Raw genomic sequence first — 23,361 nt, 5'->3', positions numbered from 1 at the left:
TTTGGGAGGCCGAGGCGGGCGGATCACGAGGTCAAGAGTTCAAGACCAGCCTGGCCAACATAGTGAAACTTGGTCTCTACTAAAAATACAAAAAATTATCCAAGCGTAGTGGTGTGCACCTGTAATCCCAGCTACTCGGAGGGCTAAGGCAGGAGAATCGTGTGCACCCGGGAGGCGGAGGCTGCAGTGAGCTGAGATCAAGCCACTGTACTCCAGCCCGGGTGACAGTGTGAGATTCCATCTCAAAAAAAAAAAATTGACAGACAACTTAAGTATGTATCATCTACAACATGATGTCTGAAGTATACATACATTGTGGAACAATTAAATTTAGCTAATTAACAAATGTATTATCCCACATAACTCATTTTTGTGATGAGGAATACTTAACATCCACTTTTTATTTTTCAAGAATACATAAGCATTAACAATAGTTACCTTACTGTAAATACAGCTACTTTACTTCTCACAGGCATAGACATAAGTAAATGACATCAGAGAGAAACAGTCCATCTTTTATTGTGTTTTACTCAGAATATTAGTGTTTGCGTCATGCTGTGATCATAAGTCTTGCTTTGTCTAACAAATTTCAGAAGACTTCAGAATTTGGGAACCATATTAAACCACTGCCATTGAAGCCTATGAGAGGTAGGACCACTCTTTTCAAGGAAAATCTGATTTACTAAGAATATTCCAGGCTATTTCCCCCATGCCATGCTGAAAAATGAGAACGTCTTTATCCAAAAGGCTGCCTGTCTGAATATATTAACTTTTCTCTCAAACATATTAAGCAACTTGAATTACTACTAGGCAATTTTATGCTCAATTTCATGCTTAGAAGTTCTTTTTGCAAATAAGAACTGTGTGAGCCATGGCAGACTGATTCACAGGCAAATCAAAAGCGCTTTATAACCACCAACGACAGGCCAGGGGCTCTCACAATCACCAACATAGTCACTTTGGAAAATTAAAAATACACTCTCCCCAACTGAGCAAAAATGGATTCCAGCCCACCTCCACACACTGCAGCCAGTGAGTTCTATTTTTTAAACTCAAATCCAACCATGCTGTTTTGAATCCTCAATGCCCTTAGTAAAGACTGAAATGCTCATCTTACTCCCTCTTTGCTTTCACACCCCATTGCCCCAGCCTGTTCTTCTCCTATGTCAAGTCCTCCCACCCTCCCTCCCCTTTGCAGGCTCCTCCCATCCCCCATCCCTGTCCAGGCCCATCCCTCATTTGCATCTGAGCTCAAGGGTTCCTTGTTCCGGGAAGCCTTTTGACTCCTAGAGCCCTCATCAAATGGCAACGGATGAACTACTTAACTGCCGAAGCCTTAGGACCCTGTGTGTGTGGGGCAGCGCCTTTACTCATGGTGCCTTCTCAAACTGCACCTGCAAAGTGAGGCTGCGGCATCCCCCCGGTCACTCCCTGCACGTCAGCAAAGCCTCTCTGGCCTCTCCCCTGTGGCAGATCTAGACATGCAACAACAAATACAATTATCTTTAAGTATTTCAGAGTCAGTCAAACAAGCAAGAAGGCAGTGACAAGTATTTCCCTTGCCTATACGGAAAAGATAATCACTCTGAGAACTGGTATCAAAAGGGGAAAAGCACATCTCAAACTTTAGGAAATGATCCTTGAACCTGGCCCATCATATTAGCAAAACAAAGCTGCTAATGTTTCTCTCCCAATAACTTGTTCCTGAAATTCACCTTCTATTAACATTTATGAGAAACACACACAACCCTGAGATTCCTGTTTTACTTTTTGTAAAGACAGGGTCTCACTATGTTCCCCAGGCTGGAGCACAGTGGGGCAATCTTGGCTCACTGCAACCTCCTCCGCTTCTCGGGTTCAAGTGATTCTCCTGCCTCAGCCTCCCGAGTAGCTAAGATTACAGGTATGCGCCACCGTGCCGAGCAAATTCTTGTATTTTTAGTAGCAATAGGGTTTCACCATGTTGGCCAGGCTGGTCTCCAACTCCTGACCTCAGGTGATCCACCCACCTCAGCCTCCCAAAGTGCTGGGATTACAGGCGTGAGATACGGTGCCCAGCATAATTTTTTAAATAACAAAAGTAGGTTAGAAACGTATCTCCTACTTCAAAAATCCACATCTAATTCTGCCACAAAAGCAATGAAATTCTGACATATGCTACAATATGACTGAGCCTTCGAAACATCATGTGTAGTGAAATAAGCCAGATACAAGTGGACAAACACTATGTCATTATGTCATTCCACCCGCGTGAGGTCCCTACAAACACTGTGTCATTCAACCCACGTGACGTCCCTAAAAACACTGTGTCACTCCACTTGCGTGAGGTCCCTACACTATGTCATTCCACCTGCCTAAGGTCCCAAAAAACACTGTCATTCCACCCGCCTGAGGTCCCTACAAACAATATGTCATTCCACCCGCGTGACGTCCCTACAAACACTGTGTCACTCCACCTGCCTGAGGTCCCTACAAACACTGTGTCATTCCACTCGTGTGACGTCCCTACACTGTGTCACTCCACCCGCCTGAGGTCCCTACAAACACTGTGTCATTCCACCCGCCTGAGGTCCCTACACTGTGTCATCCCACCCGCCTGAGGTCCCTACAGTGTCATCCCACCCGCATGAGGTCCCTACAAACACCGTGTCATCCCACCCGCCTGAGGTCCCTACAAACACTGTGTCATTCCACCCGCGTGAGGTCACTACAAACACTGTGTCATCCCACCCGCCTGAGGTCCCTACAAACACAGTGTCATTCCACCCACCTGAGGTCCCTACACTGTGTCACTCCACCCGTCTGAGATCCCTACACTGTGTCATTCCACCCGCCTGAGGTCCCTACAAACACAGTGTCATTCCACCCACCTGAGGTCCCTACACTGTGTCACTCCACCCGTCTGAGATCCCTACACTGTGTCATTCCACCCGCCTGAGGTCACTACAAACACTGTGTCATCCCACCCGCCTGAGGTCCCTACAAACACTGTGTCATTCCACCCGCCTGAGGTCCCTACACTGTGTCATCCCACCCGCCTGAGGTCCCTACAGTGTCATCCCACCCGCATGAGGTCCCTACAAACACCGTGTCATCCCACCCGCCTGAGGTGCCTACAAACACCGTGTCATCCCACCCGCCTGAGGTCCCTAAAAACACCGTGTCATCCCACCCGCCTGAGGTCCCTAAAAACACCATGTCATCCCACCCGCCTGAGGTCCCTACAAACACTGTGTCATTCCACCCGCCTGAGGTCCCTACAAACACTATGTCATTCCACCCGCGTGACGTCCCTACAAACACTGTGTCATCCCACCAGCCTGAGGTCCCTACAAACACTGTCATCCCACCCGCCTGAGGTCCCTACAAACACTGTGTCATCCCACCCGCCTGAGGTCCCTACAAACACTGTGTCATCCCACCCGCCGGAGGTCCCTACACTGTGTCATCCCACCCGCCTGAGGTCCCTACAAACACTGTGTCATCCCACCCGCCTGAGGTCCCTACAAACACTATGTCATTCCACCCGTGTGACGTCCCTACACTGTGTCACTCCACCCGCGTGATGAACCTACAAACACTGTGTCTTCCCACCCGCCTGAGGTCCCTCCACTGTGTCATTCCACCCGCCTGAGGTCCCTACACTCTGTCACTCCACCCGCCTGAGGTCCCTACAAACACTGTGTCATTCCATCCGTATGAGGTCCCTACAAACACTGTGTCATCCCACCCGCCTGAGGTCCCTACAAACACTGTGTCATCCCACCTGCCTGAGGTCCCCACAAACACTATGTCATCCCACCTGCGTGACGTCCCTACAAACACTGTGTCATCCCACCTGCCTGAGGTGCCTACAAACACTGTGTCATCCCACCCGCCTGAGGTCCCTCCACTGTGTCACTGCACCCGCCGGAGGTCCCTAAAAACACTGTGTCATTCCATCCGTATGACGTCCCTACGAACACTGTGTCATCCCAGCCGCCTGAGGTCCCTACAAACACTGTGTCATCCCACCCGCCTGAGGTCCCTACAAACACTGTGTCATCCCACCAGCATGAGGTCCCTACAAACACTGTGTCATCCCACCCGCCTGAGGTCCCTACACTGTGTCATCCCCCCCGCCTGAGGTCCCTACACACACTGTGTCATTACACCCGCCTGAGGTCCCTACACTGTGTCACTCCACCCGAGGTCCCTACAAACACTGTGTCATCCCACCCGAGTTCCCTACAAACACTGTGTCATTCCACCCGCCTGAAGTCCCTACAAACACTGTGTCACTCCACCCGCCTGAGGTCCCTACACTGTGTGATTCCACCCGCCTGAGGTCCCTACAAACACTGTGTGATTCCACCCGTATGAGGTCCCTACAAACACTGTGTCATCCCACCCGCCTGAGGTCCCTACAAACACTGTGTGATTCCACCCGTATGAGGTCCCTACAACACTGTGTCATCCCACCAGCCTGAGGTCCCTACAAACACTGTGTCATTCCACCCGTATGAGGTCCCTACAAACACTGTGTCATCCCACCCGCCTGAGGTCCCTTCAAACACTGTGTCATCCCACCCGCCTGAGGTCCCTACAAACACTATGTCATTCCACCCGTGTGATGTCCCTACACTGTGGTATCCCACCCGCCTGAGGTCCCTACAAACACTGTGTCATTCCACCCGTATGAGGTCCCTACAAACACTGTGTCATCCCACCCGCCTGAGGTCCCTTCAAACACTGTGTCATCCCACCTGCCTGAGGTCCCTACAAACACTATGTCATTCCACCCGTGTGATGTCCCTACACTGTGGTATCCCACCCGCATGACATCCCTACAAACACTGTGTCATCCCACCCGCCTGAGGTACCTACAAACACTGTGTCATCCCACCCGCCTGAGGTCCCTAGAAACACTGTGTCATCCCACCCGCCTGAGGTCCCTACATTGTGTCATTCCACCCGTATGAGGTCCCTACAAACACTGTGTCATTTCACCCGCCTGAGGTCCCTACACTATGTCATTCCACCCGCCTGAGGTCCCTACAAACCCCATGTGATTCCACCCGTACGAGGTCCCTAGACTGGGCAAATTCAGAGACAGAAAGTAGAATGGTGGTGGCCAGGGGCTGGGGAAGGGGGGAAGGGGAGAAGTGGAGTTATTTTTTATTAGGACAAAGTTGTGTTGGTAATGATGAAGTTGTTTTGGGAACAGGTAGTGGTGACAGCTACACAACACTGTAAGCATATTTAACACCACTGAACTGTATACTTACGAACAGCTAAAATGATAAATATTATGCCATGTATATTTTACCACAATTAAAAAAATATTCCTAGACCTCAAAAAAAAAAAAAAATTCCCCATCTATGCCAACCCGGGTGTCCCATTTCTCTCCGTAGGGCGAGTGAAACACCGCCCAAACCACCCTAAGTTGCTGAGATACAGAGCGAACGCCATAGAGCCTGCCTCTGGGTGCTGTGTGTGCCTCCACCACAGCCTGTCCTGCGGGAACACGGAGGTTATCAGGGCGCATGGCCGGAGAGAGGTCCCATCTACTTTTTCAATAACCCAGCAGCAGAGGTTTAATGGATTTCTACAGTTACTATTTTACCTACAACATATTTTACTGTGATCAGTACTTCAGGAGGTACACAGAAAGCCCTATGCTGATACCTTCATAATCCAAATAGATTACGCCTTTTACTACTGAATTCTTTAATGAACAGTAAGTAAATTGAGAATGATTAAAGTACAAACTTTCTCATTCTCTCCATTTTAAGATCACTATTACACACCTGAACTTAAGCTGGGCTCTATGGCAGAGGAGATTAATAATTTTGGTTAATACTACTTCAAGGATTATCTAATATTTGAGATGCCTTTAACAACATCCATCTGTTACCACAAACGAAGTCAAAATCTAAGAAATGTGACGTGTGACATTCAACCAGATCTCTAGGGTCTGACAAAATTGCAGGGAGCTGGAGAAGCGCGGCCGCAGCGGAGCTGCAATTCACCATCGGCCTCTGTCTGATAAAAGGCAACCCATGGATCTATTTGGATAAACACTCAAGAGCAGGGACAGGCTATGAGGCAATTTCACAGATGCTTCCTCCACTGAGGAAAGAGTGCGGGCAACTGAGTTGGGGAGTTAAAATGGAGATGGAGAGCCTCAACGTGACCATAGCCTTCATCTCTTCAAAAACCCAAAACAAGATGGACCGTTGTTAGGTGTGGAGTACGTGGGAGTTTATTTATATTATGCTAATAATACATAATTATTTATTCTAAAAGCAACCTATAGGTCTATCCAAATGTGAGGTGGCAAACAATGGAGCCTCCCGTACACAGGTTACTGCAAAGGACAGGAACAAAGCTGAGACGCAGCCTTCAATGCCTACGAAAGCCAGGAACATTTACAAATGCACTGGTACACGTAAGGCACGAATCCCCCCTTTTCAATCATTATTATTAGCCGAGTTTTTGTTTTGCTTTCTTTTAAATCTAGTTATGTACTAGAGCTTTTGTAATGAATACTCTTTTAGGGATACTACTTTGCCATTCTAGATTCTGGAACAGAACTATTGAAACGAAAAAAAAAAAAAGTTTAAGGTATTTTCAAATATGACAAAATGGCAGCCTAAAACCGTTAAAATTCCAGAAAACTGGAGCACAACAGAAGGTGGGGTGATAAGCAGTGCTGAGTCATTATTAGGGGTGCACGGAGAGAAAAACCTTCCTCCTTCGAGTTGCTAGAACTCCCTCCTTACCTTTTCTTAAGCGCACTTTTCTCCTTTTATCTACAAAACAATGCATTCTTGGTGTGGAACATAAAATAATACAGAAATGTGCAGAATAAAAGCCAAAGTCTCTGTTCAGTGAGGCGTGACCACCCTTTCCCCACAGGCACCCCTGATGTTGTCCCTGGATATCTGCTTTCCAGAGCAGCGTTTACAACTACACTCAGCTTCGCCTGGGGTCACCGTTCTTCTGCAAAAGCTGCTGTTTTTCACCCAATGTGTCACAGACTGCTCTCTGAGGGGCACAGAACACTCTTACTCCACGAAGTGTGTGTTCTAACACATTTAACCGCCTCACTACTTTTAGGCATTTAGTGTTTTCAACGTTGTATCACTGCAGTGCACATCTTTCTGAAAAGCTGGCCTATTTCCTGTAGGATTCCTACGAGTGGAACCTTGGGGTCCTAACCCTTGTGTTAAGTTTGAGAGAGAAATGTCAAATTACCCTCCAAAAAATGAGCATACAGACACTCTTTCCAGAAATGACTAGGAAAAATGGAAAATTATTGTTGCTTTAATTAGAATGTCTTTGCTTATTTGAGACAGGGTCTACTCTGGAATGCAGTGGTGTGATCACAGCTCACAGAAGCCTTAACCTCCTGGGCTCAAGGGATCCTCCTGCCTTGGCCTCCCAAAGTGCTGGGCTTACAGGTGTGAGGCCGGTCATATCTTTGCTCATTGATACCATTTCTATGATGATTTATGTTAACTCTTTTACTCACCACGCACTTAAATTCTACGACGATTTACGTTAACTCTTTTGCTCACCACGCACTTAAATTCTATGACGATTTACGTTAACTCTTTTACTCACCACGCACTTAAATTCTATGAGGATTTACGTTAACTCTTTTACTCACCACGCACTTAAATTCTATGAGGATTTACGTTAACTCTTTTACTCACCACGCACTTAAATTCTATGAGGATTTACGTTAACTCTTTTACTCACCACGCACTTAAATTCTATGAGGATTTACGTTAACTCTTTTACTCACCACGCACTTAAATTCTATGAGGATTTACGTTAACTCTTTTACTCACCACGCACTTAAATTCTATGAGGATTTACGTTAACTCTTTTACTCACCACGCGCTTAAATTCTATGACGATTTACGTTAACTCTTTTACTCACCACGCGCTTAAATTCTATGACGATTTACGTTAACTCTTTTACTCACCACGCGCTTAAATTCTATGACGATTTACGTTAACTCTTTTACTCACCACGCGCTTAAATTCTATGACGATTTACGTTAACTCTTTTGCTCACCACGCGCTTAAATTCTATGACGATTTACGTTAACTCTTTTGCTCACCACGCGCTTAAATTCTATGACGATTTACGTTAACTCTTTTGCTCACCACGCGCTTAAATTCTATGACGATTTACGTTAACTCTTTTGCTCACCACGCGCTTAAATTCTATGACGATTTACGTTAACTCTTTTGCTCACCACGCGCTTAAATTCTATGACGATTTACGTTAACTCTTTTGCTCACCACGCGCTTAAATTCTATGACGATTTACGTTAACTCTTTTGCTCACCACGCGCTTAAATTCTATGACGATTTACGTTAACTCTTTTGCTCACCACGCGCTTAAATTCTATGACGATTTACGTTAACTCTTTTGCTCACCACGCGCTTAAATTCTATGACGATTTACGTTAACTCTTTTGCTCACCACGCGCTTAAATTCTATGACGATTTACGTTAACTCTTTTGCTCACCACGCGCTTAAATTCTATGACGATTTACGTTAACTCTTTTGCTCACCACGCGCTTAAATTCTATGACGATTTACGTTAACTCTTTTGCTCACCACGCGCTTAAATTCTATGACGATTTACGTTAACTCTTTTGCTCACCACGCGCTTAAATTCTATGACGATTTACGTTAACTCTTTTGCTCACCACGCGCTTAAATTCTATGACGATTTACGTTAACTCTTTTGCTCACCACGCGCTTAAATTCTATGATGATTTACGTTAACTCTTTTGCTCACCACGCGCTTAAATTCTATGATGATTTACGTTAACTCTTTTGCTCACCACGCGCTTAAATTCTATGATTTACGTTAACTCTTTTGCTCACCACGCGCTTAAATCTATGATGATTTACGTTAACTCTTTTACTCACCACGCACTTAAATTCTATGATGATTTACGTTAACTCTTTTACTCACCACGCGCTTAAATTCTATGATGATTTACGTTAACTCTTTTACTCACCACGCACTTAAATTCTATGATGATTTACGTTAACTCTTTTACTCACCACGCACTTAAATTCTATGATGATTTACGTTAACTCTTTTACTCACCACGCACTTAAATTCTATGATGATTTACGTTAACTCTTTTACTCACCACGCGCTTAAATTCTATGATGATTTACGTTAACTCTTTTACTCACCACGCGCTGAAATTCTATGATGATTTACGTTAACTCTTTTACTCACCACGCGCTGAAATTCTATGATGATTTACGTTAACTCTTTTACTCACCACGCACTTAAATTCTATGATGATTTATGTTAACTCTTTTACTCACCACGCACTTAAATTCTATGATGATTTATGTTAACTCTTTTACTCACCACCCACTTAAGACAAATCAGCCATTAGATGCGGGTAAACATGCAGACCTATTGTCTGTGTTTTTTTCACTCAAATGTTGCTAATTATCAGCGAACCCGCTGCCCCTTTCAGGCAGGTATGGTGACTCATCCAAGAATTCATAAAAGCCCTTCCCGTGTGCCGGTGCAGTGCTAGGTGCTGCGCATGATACAGAAAAAGATCAGCACAGCCTGTGTCTTCATAAGGCTGCGTTCCTATTTTAGTTGTGGTTTTATCATCTCTGGAGATCCAGATAAAATAAGCTCAAGTCTGTTTCATGCTCTGAGGTATCTAACATCATTAGCAAGACTTCTGTGACTACTCCAGGATTGCCTGTTTTCATGGTTGCCCCGCCTCTGAGCTCTAAACTCCTGACAGTCCACACCTGCCATGGCGCTCCCACGAGATAATAATGGAGGTCTGTAACGGAGTGAGCCCTACCACCTGGGCTTGGTAAGCGTACTCTCAGATGCTCGCATGCCAAAATCGCCTAACAACACATTGCTCAGAAAATATTCACCCCCATCATTAAGCCTCACATGATGTTTCAGTTCAATTCACCAATCGCCTTTTGTCCCACACATTATTTCTCTTCCACCCCATTACTGACCCAAACATGGATCTCAGCTCTTTTTCTTCATTTCCAGAGTAGCAACAGCAATAAAAAAAATCTAGTCAAAGCCACATGTATAATAAATTCAACTGTACTTGGAGAGGAGAGTGTGGAATGGGGACAGAGGAATTAAAAGTCAAGGTCAACAATTTTTAAAAACTCAGAAGACTAATATTCATAATGTATAAAGAACTTTTACAAGCTGGGTGCGGTGGCTCACAACTGTAATGCCAGCACTTTGGGAGGCCGAGGTGGGCGGATCACTTGAGCTCAGGAGTTCAAGACCAGCCTGGGCAACATGGTGAAACCCCAACTCTACTAAAAATACGAAAAAAAAAAAAAAAATTAGCCGGGTATAGTGGCATGCCTGTAATCAACGCCTCGGGACGCTGAGGCAGGAGAACTGTTTGAACCTGGGAAGCGGAGGTTGCAGTGAGCCGAGATCGCGCCACTGCACTCCAGCCTGGGTGACAGAGCGAGATTCCATCTCAAAAAAACAAACACACCAAAAAAACCGCTTTTACAGACTGACTTTTTTAAGTTCAGCAGAAAAATGGACAAAAGATGTAACCAAAGCAATTCACAGAATAGAAACAAGAAATGTGCATGGCCTCTGACACCGTGTACCCACTACTCCTGGGTGTCTGCCACCCAGGAAGGGCAGAAGGATGGATGAGACTCTCCTGCACTGTCATTAGAAACACTGGACTAAATAAGTAAGGGAATACTATGCAGCCGTCAAAAAGGATAAAATGAGCCACACAAAAAGGCAGTCTGGTTAAAAATTTAAGTATGGGCTCTGGACTCAGAATGTCTGCACGCAAATAATGGGTATAGCACCTATTAGCTCTGAGACCTCCACCAAGTAACTTCATCTTCCTGATGCTTGATCGTCTCATGTGTATGACGAAGGCAACACAGTAGTACTTACATCTCAAGGGGCTGTGGCCGGGGGTCAAATGAGCTCGAGTATGGCTGAATGGAAAGCCTGGTTCCCTGTAAGATCTCCAATTATAGACTCTTAATGAAAAAAGGCAAGTGGCGGCCGCATGCCACAGCTCATGCTTGTATTCCCAGCATTTTGGGAGGCCGAGGTGGGAGGATCACTTGAGTCCAGGAGTTCAAGACCATCCTGGGCAACACAGCAAAACCCTGTCTCTACAAAAAATAGAAAAAAGCTGGGCATAGCAGTTCACGCCTATAGTTCCAGCTACTCGGGAGGGTGAGTAGGGAGATGATTGCTTGAGCCTGATCAGGCTGCAGTGAGCTCTGATCGCACCACTGCACTCCAGCCCGGGCGACAGAGGAGTAAGACCCTATTTCCAAAAAAGGAAAGGAAAGGAAAAGAAGTAGCAAAAAATAATATTGACTAATACAGAAAATCTTATTCAACGTCTAGAATAAGGTTCCACATTTGTGGATTAAAAAAGATTGCTTATACACGAACTAGGTTTTAAAATATAAATAAATAAACACAGAAAATGATCTACAAAGATACAGTTAAGAGCAGTGGGTTCTGAGGAAGACTCCAGGACAGCAGTGGGATGAAGAGGAACTTCCGCTCTATGCTCTTGATCCAGCTGTTCTCAGCTGTTCTATCGTTTGATTTTCTTTACATAATAAACACTCTATTTTTGTATTTTGAGACAAAACCAGTACAATCTGGTAAAGATGAGAAAGGACAGTTAATCCTGAAGTCTGCCCTGTCCTTGACACTCCCACTGTTAACAGCTTGCATTCAAGCAGCAGTTCTCAAAGTGTGGTCTGTGGGCCCTTGAGGGTGCAACGGTCCTCAAGAACCTCTCAGAGGGTCCACGAGGTCAAGACTATTTTCATCATAATCCTTGTACGTCATCTGCCGTTTTCACGCTGTTGTCATTTCCATGAATGAGCAAAGCCAAGGGCAGGTGGAGCTGCTGGCGGCTCAGCACGATCTGTGGCAGCAGCCCCGAGCTCTCCTCTCCATGCCCTGCACAGGCAGGGAAAAAGGGAAAGAAAAAGGAAAAAGGCCAGTTTTGCTTAGCTTATTCCCTGATGAACAGTTAAAATAATTCACCACTTTATTCAATTCCAACCCTGTGATAAAATGTGCCACAAAAGAACTTTTGCTGCATCCCCAAGTACAACTGTCTCAAGAAAAAGCACATGGTACAGTTGTTTGTGTTGGAAAACAAAAAACAAAATTCAGTTTCTCCCATCACATCCTCGCAGCACACTTAGGACACCAGATGTGTGGGGACCTCTCCCCATCAGCAAGGAAGCAGTCAGTTCTGCAGCCAGACACTGGCTGGAGTCCCCCGATTCCATTAAATGGGAGAAAGCATCAAATCCCACAGGTTGAGTGCTCTGTCCCACAAGACTACCCCCCCCCCACTTCAAGAGCCAACCGCAAGCCTCAGGTTGTGTTACTTGTGCTTTTGACTGACTGGCTATCAATCAGAGTGTCCACAACCTTTACTGAGCACGCACATCTCAGGGAAACACTTTAGTTTAGCGGTTTATTATAAAGAAGACTACAAAGGACACAGAGGCGATGCATAGGGCGAGGGATGGGGGCTGAGACGCAGAGCTCCCGTGCCCTCTTTGGGCAGGCCCCCCTCCAGAAACATCTGGACGCTATCTTCAAACCCAGTCCATACATAGGCAAGACTGTTTAAATCACTGGCCACCGGTGATCAGCTTAACCTTCAGCTCCCCTGCCCCTCACCACTCCCCGAGGTTGGGGATCGGGGCTGAAAGTCCCAACCTTCTAATCCTGCCTAGGTCTTTCTGGTGACCAGCCCCTGTTGTGAAGCTACCCAGGGGATGCCAGCCCTTAGCCAACGCATTACGAAGACATCACTGACGAGCCCGAGGATTTTAGGAGTTGTGTACTAGGGAAGACCAAACACATATTCCACAGTATCACACGAACTGAACTAGCCCTTTTTTTCATGGAATGCCATTTTTATTTGAAAGAACAACTGACCAAACTTTGGTTATTAAGAATTTGGTATCTGGCAGAAATTTACTTGAAAATGAACACAGTGAGCCTCTCACTTCACAGAAAATAACTGACAGTATTTGTTACCAATGATAAAACCCAAGCTTTCAAGAGAAAATTAGAATTTTGGAAAACTTTTATCTACTACTGCTAATTTGACAGTTTCTCACTTTTTCTTCTGATGAGATCAGTGGTGACATTAAAAAATATGATTTTCTTCAATTTTACATAATGGAATGTGTCAACATTTAGAAAAAAAAAAAAACTCCATGTAACAATATTTGCAAACAACCCCCGTGTGATGTTACCAAATCATGTCCATGAGCAAAAGACCCACTCTGAGCACAAGACAGACCTCAGGGTTCCGACAGAAGAGAGTACAGAAACGTCACTGACTCTAAAGGGCCGGCACACTCAAACAAGTTGCCGCCTGGCGAGTTATGGTGCATCGCTAAGAGCCTCCGGGATGACCCCTCCTCTGCCCACATGGAAGTGTGACGCCACATTTTCTTTACACATTTCAATAAAGCAACTGGAACACATTGAATGCAGAAGCAGGTCTGAGAATCCAGCTGTCACCTCTTAAGCCACGTATTTTAAAAGGATGTGCAAAAGTGTAAAACAACACCGTTCTTGCTTAATCTTTTTGAAAAGTTGTTTCTCATTAAAAATGTTATGTTAACATGTAGTAGATTCTTTTAAAGTAAAATATTTTAAGTTGTTCTGTTTTAATTTCAAATATAGAAAACATCAACAGCGATAACCAGCACAAACAAAGGCTCTCTGGATCCTCAATATAACTATTAAGAGTATAAAATTATTCCAGCACCAAAAGACTTTGCGAACCAACTCTAGGTCAGAGTTTAGCAAATCACAACCTGGGCGACATCTGGCCAGCTGTCTGTTTCTGTAAGCATGCTCGTGTGGAAGCAGGGCACAGAGCCATGCCCATCCATCTCTGCAGGGTCTATGGCTGTCTTCCTGCTAAAGGCAGAGTTGAATTCAGTCGTTGCAACAGGGACAGTATGGCCTGAAAGTCTAAAATAATTACCATTTGGCCCTTTACAAAAAAGCTTGCCCACCCCGAAACTAGAGTAAGCCCATTTTCCCAACCTTTATTATTGCAGTAACTTCCTATCTCCATTCTTACCCACCACCATCCATTCTCCAAAGGGCAGAGTGACCTTGTTAAAAACAAAGCTGATGTCACTCCTCTGCTTAGGATCTGAAAAGCTCACAATCACTCAGAGTCCTGAGCACAGCATTCAAGTCCTTTATTCATCATCCTGTGGCCCCAGCCAGCCTCCTGCTCATCACAGTCACTCCCTTTTCTGCCAGAGGACCATGCCAAACACTGACCTCTCAGAACATACCATGCTCTGTCCAACCTCCACACCAAGCCCTCTCCACCTGGAACATTCTTCTCCCCTTCCCCCCTTCCTCCCTCTTCTTATACCCTGATGTCCTCCCCTCCACCCTCTACCCAAGTCTGTGTACTGGGTACTTCTTCCCATTGCCTCAGTGTGCCCTGCTCCAGCCATGGTGCAAGGACCCACCTGCTTCTCTGTGTCCGAACAGTTTCCTGAAGGCAAGAACTGCATTTCTATTTCCAACAGCCAGCACTAGCAGCCCTTTGGTATGCTGTTGTGAACTTTTCAGATGTGCCAAGCTGAAAGCTGGCCCCTGCATTACCCTTCATTTTTCTTAAACTGGCTCCCTGAAGTGACAGAGTCAGCTATTCTCCTATGCAAGAGGGTCTCTTAAGACAACAGCCTCTAAACAGTTACCAGTTAACATGTTTGTTTGCCAGAGCTTTCCATACATTTTCTGGAATCTTCACAGCAACCCTGTAATGGTCACAAGTAATAGTACCTGTTTAACAGATGAGAAAAGAGTAAGTAACTTGCCAAGTTAACACAAAGCCTGAAGAGGGGGAAAAAGGGATGTGTACCAAATTCCACGTGCACAATGCCTCTCCATCACCTGGTAATACCGTGACATTCCATACGCTGACTGACATCCAGTGGAAAAGCCTAATAATACATGTGATAAAATAAGGGAACCACAAGCAGGACACAGCCAATTGCTAAACAACATGGAAGACGGTGTGAAAGGGAAATCTGGAGTCTAAGACGACACTGAACACTGCGGGGAGCTGGAGCAGGGACTCGCCAAGTGGGACTGGAGGTGGATTTAGAAGGATCAGCAGGGCTTAGGGAGTGGACAGGAAGCAAAATAAATACTCTAGGCAGAGAAAGAGACAGGAGCAAAGACCAAGGGATGGGAAAAGTCACTGAATAATAACGTAAACATTAAGAGGCCAGGCCCAGTGGAAGGGATCTGGGCAGATGCAGATGAAGCAGGTGAGGAAAAACAAGAAACCGCTATTTATGTGTTTAAATATAGCTAAAACCGAGCCCCAATACCTTAAAATACAAGAGCATTAACAGTTGTATCTAACACTTGAAAAGCACTTTTCAAGTTGCAAAAGCACTGCACATTGTTTGATCTTAACAAAAAGCTTCCGATTTAACTTCTAGATAAGCGAGCTGAAGCTCAGAAAGGGGCGCTCAGAGTTGAAAACAGCAGACACAAACCCAACCTGGAACTTCCCATCAGAACAGCAGACTGCTTAAAATCAGGGAACATGGAAAATCACCAGGTATGATTCAATACCACCACGTATCTTGTAAACTTAACTTCACAATGTAACGATGACCAGGCCAGTCTCCTGAGCGTTAAGATGTGGCTGTACTAAGCATGATGAGTCTGTGAATCTTTTTTTTTTTTTTTTGATATGGAGTCTCGCTCTGCTACCCAGGCTGGAAGTGCAGTGGCGTGATCTTGGCTCACTGCAAGCTCCGCCTCCCAGGTTCACGCCATTCTCCTGCCTCAGCCTCCCAAGTAGCTGGGACTACAGGCACCCGTGACCACACCCAGCTCATTTTTTGTATCTTTTTTAGTAGAGATGGGGTTTCACCATGTTAGCCAGGATGGTCTCGATCTCCTGACCTCGTGATCCGCCCGCCTTGGCCTCCCAAAGTGCTGGGATTACAGGCGTGAGCCACCGTGCCCGGCGAGTCTGTGAATCTTAAGGCATACAACTGATTTCCTAAAGGCAGAGGCTTCCTATGAAACTCTCGTAAGTTAAACTGCAAAATATTACTAGACTGTTTGCTTGTTTGACGGCCTTCCTCAGAGGATGCTTTCCTGAAGGTTCTCTTCAATGGCACAGATATAAATATTAAGTAAATGAAAATTCTACAACGGAATATAGAAATCAGACCGGAAATAATTCAAATAAGCAGACACCATGTCCCATTAAGACCAAAAAAAAAAAATTAAAAAAAAAAAACCAAATGCCCATTTTCTATACACAGAAGAAATCAATAAATATGACTGACAAGTTTTGCATTCACCAACACCGTATTTCATTGATTCTAAGTACATTTCCCCACATCTTAGTATCTCTGAAATTAGATGTAGATTTTATATATACATATAAAAGACATTATAGAAGATTATATATAAAAGATACACCTAATTTCAAAGATTATATATATACATATATATTATTATTTTTTCTTTTTTCTGAGACAAGGTCTCACTCTATTGCCCAGGCTGGAGTGCAGTGGTGCAATCATAGCTCATTGCAGCCTCCACCTCCCTGGCTCAAGCGATCCCCCCACCTCAGCCTCCTGAGTAGCTGGAACTACAGGTGTGTACTACCATACCTGGCAAACATTTTGAATTTCTTTTTTTTTTTTAGTACAGACAATATCTCACTATGTTGCCCAGGCTGGTCTCAAATTGCTGGGCTCAAGGGATCCTCCCGTCTTGGCCTCCCGAAGTGCTGAGACTACAGGCGTGAGCCACGGAGCCAGACATTATCTTACATTCAATGAAACACAGCAACTTTCTGGTACTGATGCTGGAGTTACCTTAATTTTTGTTACCTTTCTGCGACTTAAAATGTTTCGTTCAAAGTACCAATGTAAACTCCCTTGGAAAGGCTATCCTACCAGATTAACCAGATATCCATGTTACTTACATAACTCCCCAGACTCAAGCTTGACTTAAGCAAACAAACCTTCAGTTTTGTTTGGTGTATCTCTTTAGAAACAGGTTAATGTCTAATTCAATGCAATAGATCATGGATTAAGAAACTGATTAAAGCAAAATCAATAAATAAAACCCCAATACACTTAAAACTACAAATGCTGAGAAGAAAGGAACCAGCTGTTATCAAGCTATTAAGCTATATAAAACCAGGTTCAATATAAGACCCTCCTCCTCCAACCCCTCCTCATGGTTTCTCCATAGGAGCAATTAAGTGTAATATATAAAGGAGCAAGACCCAAAGCTTCCCTGCAGGTAAGCAGGTTGCAGTCATGTGGAAAGTGATGTCGCAGGCAAAGGTGCTGCAGCACTTGCTTGACGTGCAGGTGTTTCACTTACTGTCGCTGTGCTATCTACTCTTCAAATAGTTTGAAAATTGGTTGGAAAGTGATGCTATTCTTGAATCCTTCTTACTAATCTTCTATCATTTTGATACGCACTTCCTTTAAAGGCATTCCATTTTCATTTGCCTTCAAAAGCATTTTCACACGCCTCCTGGTAGTAAGATTTTTCCCGAGCTTTAGAAGAACAGCTCCATTCCAAGGCTGGATGGCCACATGCCACAGTGGGGCTTCATCAGTACTGTGCTAGCTGCAAATGGTCGCTGAAGCAATACAGCACTCCACGGCTCTGCGGCCAGTCGGCATGGCTTCAAACCCTGGCCCTGCCATATACTCGCTTTGTGACCCAAGTTAATTGCTTCAGCACCTTGGATTCTGCATCTGAGACTGGGAAGAACAGTATTTCCTCCCTTCTTGGGTTGTGTGAAGATTCATTAATTGACATGGGAAAAGCACTGCAAGCAATCTCTAGCACGGAATGACCACTCAGCAACTGTTACCTATCATGACCTTTGTGCTGGGTCCTCTACAAGGGCTGGGGTGGGAAGGGGGACAGCCAGCCTTCAAGCTTGAGGAGCTCAGTCTACCAGAGAGAGAAGCAAAGGATGAAATACCATGTGACATTGCAAAACACATCACATGCTGAATGAAGTACGTTCCAGGAGAGGGAGCAGGGGCTGGGTTAAGGTGATTCCACAACATGCAGAAAAAATCTGCACAACAGTTAACAATTTCCAGAAAGGAGCCACCGTTTAGAACCGAAACACTGTGGAGGTAGAAGCTAACAAACAACTTTTCTACTTGCTTCCTGCTGGAAGCTCCCTGGTTTTACTATTTTAACTCTTGGTCACCTCAGCATATAAACTCACCTAGTCCCACCTTCCAGCAAAGGGAGGAGAGGCAAGTCACCACTGACTGCTGCTCATACACCTGCTCATCAGCAGGACACTTAATAACTTCCTTGTGAGCTCAGCTCTACTCCTACCTCCAGGGGCATGGGAAGCCTGATGACCCAGTGGGATCACAACTCTTAGCAAAATGACCTGACCCATAGCTAAACCTGACCCACAGTTAAACCCAATTCTTTAAAAAAAAAAAGGGGGGGGGCATCAAATTTTACACAGGCCAACACTTTCACCATAGGTTATGATTCTGATCCCCAGCCCAAAACTATTAGTTTTAAAAACAAAACAGAAATCAAAACAAAAACCAAAGGCTTTCCTACGTTCCTCATTTCACGACCTCCAAAGTCAGGAGTGCCTACTCTTACCCCTGCACCACTTCCTGTGCACTGGGCACCACCCCACTGAGGTCAGGAGAGGACCCAGGCCTTAATCTCAAAGGCTCCTTCTCCTTACCCACTGCAGAGAGGGCAGAAAGACGGCCAGAGTGCAGGGCTGTAGTAGAGCTCTACAGAGCTGAACTTGGCCCAGAACAAAACCTTCAAGAACAAAATGCCTCACAAGCCACAAATCTAAACAAATACAATATGCTATACCTTAAGTTCTATAGCCTTAGCAGCAGTTCATGATAAAAACCCCTGTGAACTGCCCATCTCTCTCTCCCTTTTTTTTTTTTTTTTTTGAGACGGAGTCTCGCTCTGACGCCCAGGCTGGAGTGCAATGGCGCCATCTCACCTCACTGCAACCTCCACCTCCCAGGTTTAAGCGATCCTCCTGCCTCAGCCTCCTGAGGAGCTGGAATTACAGGCGGGCCCCGCCACACCTGGCTAATTTTTGTATTTTTAGGAGAGACGGGATTTCGCCATGTTGGCCAGGCTAGTCTCGAACTCCTCACCTCAAGTGATCCACCCGCCTCAGCCTCCCAGAGTGCTGGGGTTACAGGTGTGAGTCACCGTATCCGGTCACCCATCTCTTATCTCTCACCAACATCTCTCCCTCAAGGTTGCGTTTGGGCATGACCAGCTTCTTGATCCTTGCTGCTCAGCAATCCCTGGTGACTAACGACCACACTTCCCTTCATCATCACTGAATCTCTGGTCTTAATACAAACCAACAGTATCACAACTACGGGACAAATCGATGGTGACTTATAAATGTGTTAATCTGGATAGGTTACTATGGGCAAAGCATACGTGGATTAAAACAGAAAGCTCTGAATACATACAATAACCAAAACACATGCAGATAATTACCACAAAGCAATGTTACAAAAAAAAACCACGACAACTCGAAATACCAAACTTTTGGATTTACTCAAAATTTAACTTAAAATAGGGATTTAAAACTGCAAAAAGTTCCCATCAGTTTAATTCAGAGAACAAAGTATTTGTCAAGTTTTTTTTTTTTTTTTTTTTTTTTTGAGATGGAGCCTTGTTCTATTGCCCAGGCGGAAGGCAACAGCACGATCTCCACTCACTGCAACCTCCAACACCCGGGTTCAAGTGATTCTCCCGCCTCAGCCTCCCAAGTAGCTGGGATTACAGGCATGTGCCACCACGCCCAGCTAACTTTTGTATTTTTAGCAGAGACGGGGTTTCACTGTGTTGGCCAGGCTGGTCTCAAACTCCTGACCTCAAGTGATCTGTCCACCTTGGCCTCCCAAAGTGTTGGCATTATAGGCATGAGGCACAACACGCGGCCCAAGATTTTTTTTGAAAGAAAGAATGCTATTTTCATATGTGTAAAGTCACATTTAAAATATACTACTTTAGTTATACTTAAATTTTAATTCATTCGGCTTATCAATAATTTTTTTAAGTAAAGAAACCAGGCAGGTGCGGTGGCTCACGCCTATAATCCCAGCATCTTGGGAGACTGACGTGGGCAGACCACTTGAGCCCAGGAGTTCAAGACCAGCCTGGGCAACATGGCGAAATCCCCTACAACAATACAAAAATTAGCCTGGTGTGGTGGCGCACGCGTGTCTGTGGTCCTCGCTACTCCAGAGGCTGAGGTGGGCGAATCGCTTGAGCCTAGGAGGCAGAGGTTGCAGTGAGCCCAGATCGCACCACTGCACTCTATCCAGCCTGGGCTACAAAGTGAGACCCTGTCTCCAAAAAAGAAAATAAAGAGTTAACAGAAATTAAGGCAAGCATTAAGCCCTCTCACCTTCCTACTCCCAAACAAGTTTTGCTTTACTTGCGATAGAAGTCACACTTGAGTAAGGCTAAACTGTCACTTGCTTAGCATATGCAAAATCAAACAAAAAAAGTAATGCATTTTAAACAAATAAAATCAATAAACTTTTTAGATCACATAAAATGCACCTAGTTTTAATCTCAAACCATATACATTACGCATTTCTTAGAGCCCAGTTTCACCTGCTTAATAACCTAGGCCCTGTTTGTCCCAGGGGACTCAGAATCTCCAGATGTCCTCAGGGGTCATGCACCAAACCAGACACTGCCAGGGAGAGGTACTGGGTAGGGAAGAGGGAGTAAAAGTTCACGGGGTGGGGGGGGGCCGAGATGGAGGGAAGGGAACAGGACGTCTGACAAGGGGCTTTTAGTAACTTGAGGCAGGGAAGATGTATTTGGTGCAAACACCAATCATTTTTAATAAAAGGTTAAAGGTTTACAGTGTTCAGTAAGATGTATGAACAACAACAAAAAAGTCACTATGACTCCGAATCTGAAATATTAATCAAACTTCTAAGACTCGACCAAGTTCTCCATTCAACAGTGAAGAAGGAAAGCTACATAGCTTTTTAACTTTAAGGTGACAGGTAAGCTTCATGGGAAGCTGGGGCGGGAGGCACTCCCCAGTTCCCTCCCACCACCCTAAAACTTTGTGCCTGGGCCAATTTGAGGGTATGATTTACGGAAAACACCAGCGAACTTCAACTCATACCATAAAGTTCAAGATTAAAATCTGGAGTAGAGACCTTAAAATATATCAGTGGAGAAAGTAGCAACACTTCACAGTAAAATTCAAGGATTTTAGAACCTCAGAAAGCAGACCTTAAGAATCAGGGAGTCCAGCTCTCTTGTTAAGGGTGGACAAACCGAGGCAACCAGCTCGCTCAAGAGCGCACCGGCGGTGAAACGCAGAGCCGGGTGGGGGCCGAGGCCCCGACCCAGCCCTAGGCGCGTTCCCATCCTCTGGGCCATTGTGCCGCGCTGCCCGAGCGCAGGATCTGGACTCCGTTCCCGTCCCCGGCTCCGCCGCGGTCTCCTCAGTTCCGCCCCGGGCAGGAGGCAGCCCCAGGCGCTGGGTTCGGAGGGCCCGACCGCCCGTGACCTTGGTGACTTACATAAGCCCCGCCGCCGGCCCGACGCCTCCGCCCGTGCCCCGAGGGCCGGGACAGCGGACAGAGGACGGCCGCCCCCCGACCACGGCCCCCAGCTCGGCCCCTGGCCCCTGCCCCGCCCGGCCCCCATCCTCCTGCCTGCCTTCCACGGACGCTTGGGGCCCGGAGGCCGCGGCCGGGCTGGGAGCTGTCCGCGAGGGTCCCGGGGCGGGGCGCGGCGCGGGCCTCACCTTCGGCCACGTCCTCGTCGATGGCCCCCTTGACCTGCGAGAAGCACCACTGGAAGTCGTTGCCGCCCGCGGGGCAGCCGCCGCCTCCGGCTCCTGCAAACACAACGGGGCGGTCAGGCCGGCCGCGGCCCCCGCCCGCCCCCGTGGCCCCCGTGGCCCCCGCCGGCCCGCGCGGGCCCCTCACCTGCCATGGCAGCCGGCGGCGGGACGGGCGGGGACCGCGGCAGACCAGTGAGACGGCCTCTGCGCCGCTGCAGCCGAGCGCTCAGCCCCGGCTGCCGCTGCCGCCGCCGCCGCCGTCGCCGGGGAGGGATTTTTTTCCCTTTTCAAAATGGCGCCCAATGCCCGTCGCCCCGCTGGATGACGTCATCGCCCTCCGCCTCCTCGGACGGGCAGCGGACGGGGCGGGCCGCGGGGGCTGCCGGTGGTGCCCAATGCGCCTGCGCCCGTCGACCCCGGCCCCGGGCCCGGCGCCGCTCGGCTGTGGGGAGAAGCGACGCGTCGGCGACTGCGGAGGGAACCCGGGGTCGGCGGGCGCAGTCCAGCTCCTCGGGCCTCGGCCCTTGGCCTCCCGCAAGGTCCGGTGTGCACCCGGCGCTCCCGAGAAGACTAGCGCCGCCGGCCGCCCCTACTCTCCGGGTACTCCCGGAGAGCCTAGGGTGCAGCCGGACACGCCTTCAGGGCGCGGCTCGGCCGGACACGCCCCCATCCCGCATCGGCCAATGGAAGCGTGGGTTCTCCGCGGAATCGCCAATGGAGGGCGCGCTTGGCGGCGGTGGGCGGGCATGTGGGCCGGCCTCACCTGAGCGCGCCGCACCTGAGCCCTGCCTCCCTCCCACTGCCCCCGACGCGGAGTCTCGCTCTATTCCCCCTGCTGGAGTGCGGGGGCGCGATCTCGGCTCCCTAAAAGCCTCGACCTCCTGGGCTCAATCCATCCTACTGCTTCAGCCTTGGAAGTAGCTGCGAGCACAGGCACGCGCCGCCAGGCTCGCTGATTTTTAAATTTTTTGTGGAGACGGGGGTCTATGTTGCTCAGGCTGGTCTCGAACTCCTGGGCTCGAGCCATCTGCCGGCCTCGGTCTCCCAACCTTGTCCACCTCCCTTTCGGAGCGCACCGTTGCTCACCAGATGGCTACCTTACAGGTTCTTGGAGCTCCCAGTGCAGTCTTAGGGAAACAGGGCCGATCGTTTCTTCATTTGCGGGTGGTTTTCTCTGGCATACTGAGCGATCATGGGTGCTCCTCGACTTACAGTGGGTCTACCCTCCCCGCCAATAAGCCCTTCCTAAGTCAAAAGTGCATCTAATACCCAATCTACCCATCGTAAAGTTGAAAAATCTGAAGTCGAGCTATCATCAGGGAGACTGTCCCTATGGGATTGATGTCCGGAATGAGAACTTCTTTCAGGATAGCTGCGGTGGGCACTGATGGTATTGCACCACTAAA

General features: G+C 47.0%; 1 protein-coding gene across 4 annotated transcripts in view; it reads right to left on the bottom strand.

Moving 5' to 3' along the window:
• PPP2R2D (protein phosphatase 2 regulatory subunit Bdelta) overlaps positions 1–22,567 on the bottom strand; it is a 55,765-nt gene extending 33,198 nt beyond the window's left edge. Inside the window, exons 1-2 of one of the 4 annotated variants that reach the window (XM_024253367.3) lie at positions 22,101–22,567; positions 21,917–22,009 (exon numbers count right to left, since the gene is read on the bottom strand). In XM_024253367.3, the coding sequence (XP_024109135.1) occupies positions 21,917–22,009; positions 22,101–22,107 (100 nt within the window). In that variant the 5' untranslated portion in view covers positions 22,108–22,567. Of the gene's footprint in view, positions 1–21,916; positions 22,010–22,100 lie in introns of those variants that run through there. The other 3 variants (XM_054523073.2, XM_054523074.2, XM_054523075.2) reach the window with 3 other exon arrangements.
• Positions 22,568–23,361: the final 794 nt, after the last annotated feature.

The sequence above is a fragment of the Pongo abelii genome, chromosome 8 (assembly GCF_028885655.2).
Source record: "Pongo abelii isolate AG06213 chromosome 8, NHGRI_mPonAbe1-v2.0_pri, whole genome shotgun sequence".
In the NCBI taxonomy this organism is placed as follows: Eukaryota; Metazoa; Chordata; class Mammalia; order Primates; family Hominidae; genus Pongo; species Pongo abelii.
The sequence above is the reverse complement of the archived record's forward strand: the minus strand, read 5'-3'. Positions and strand labels throughout refer to the sequence as shown.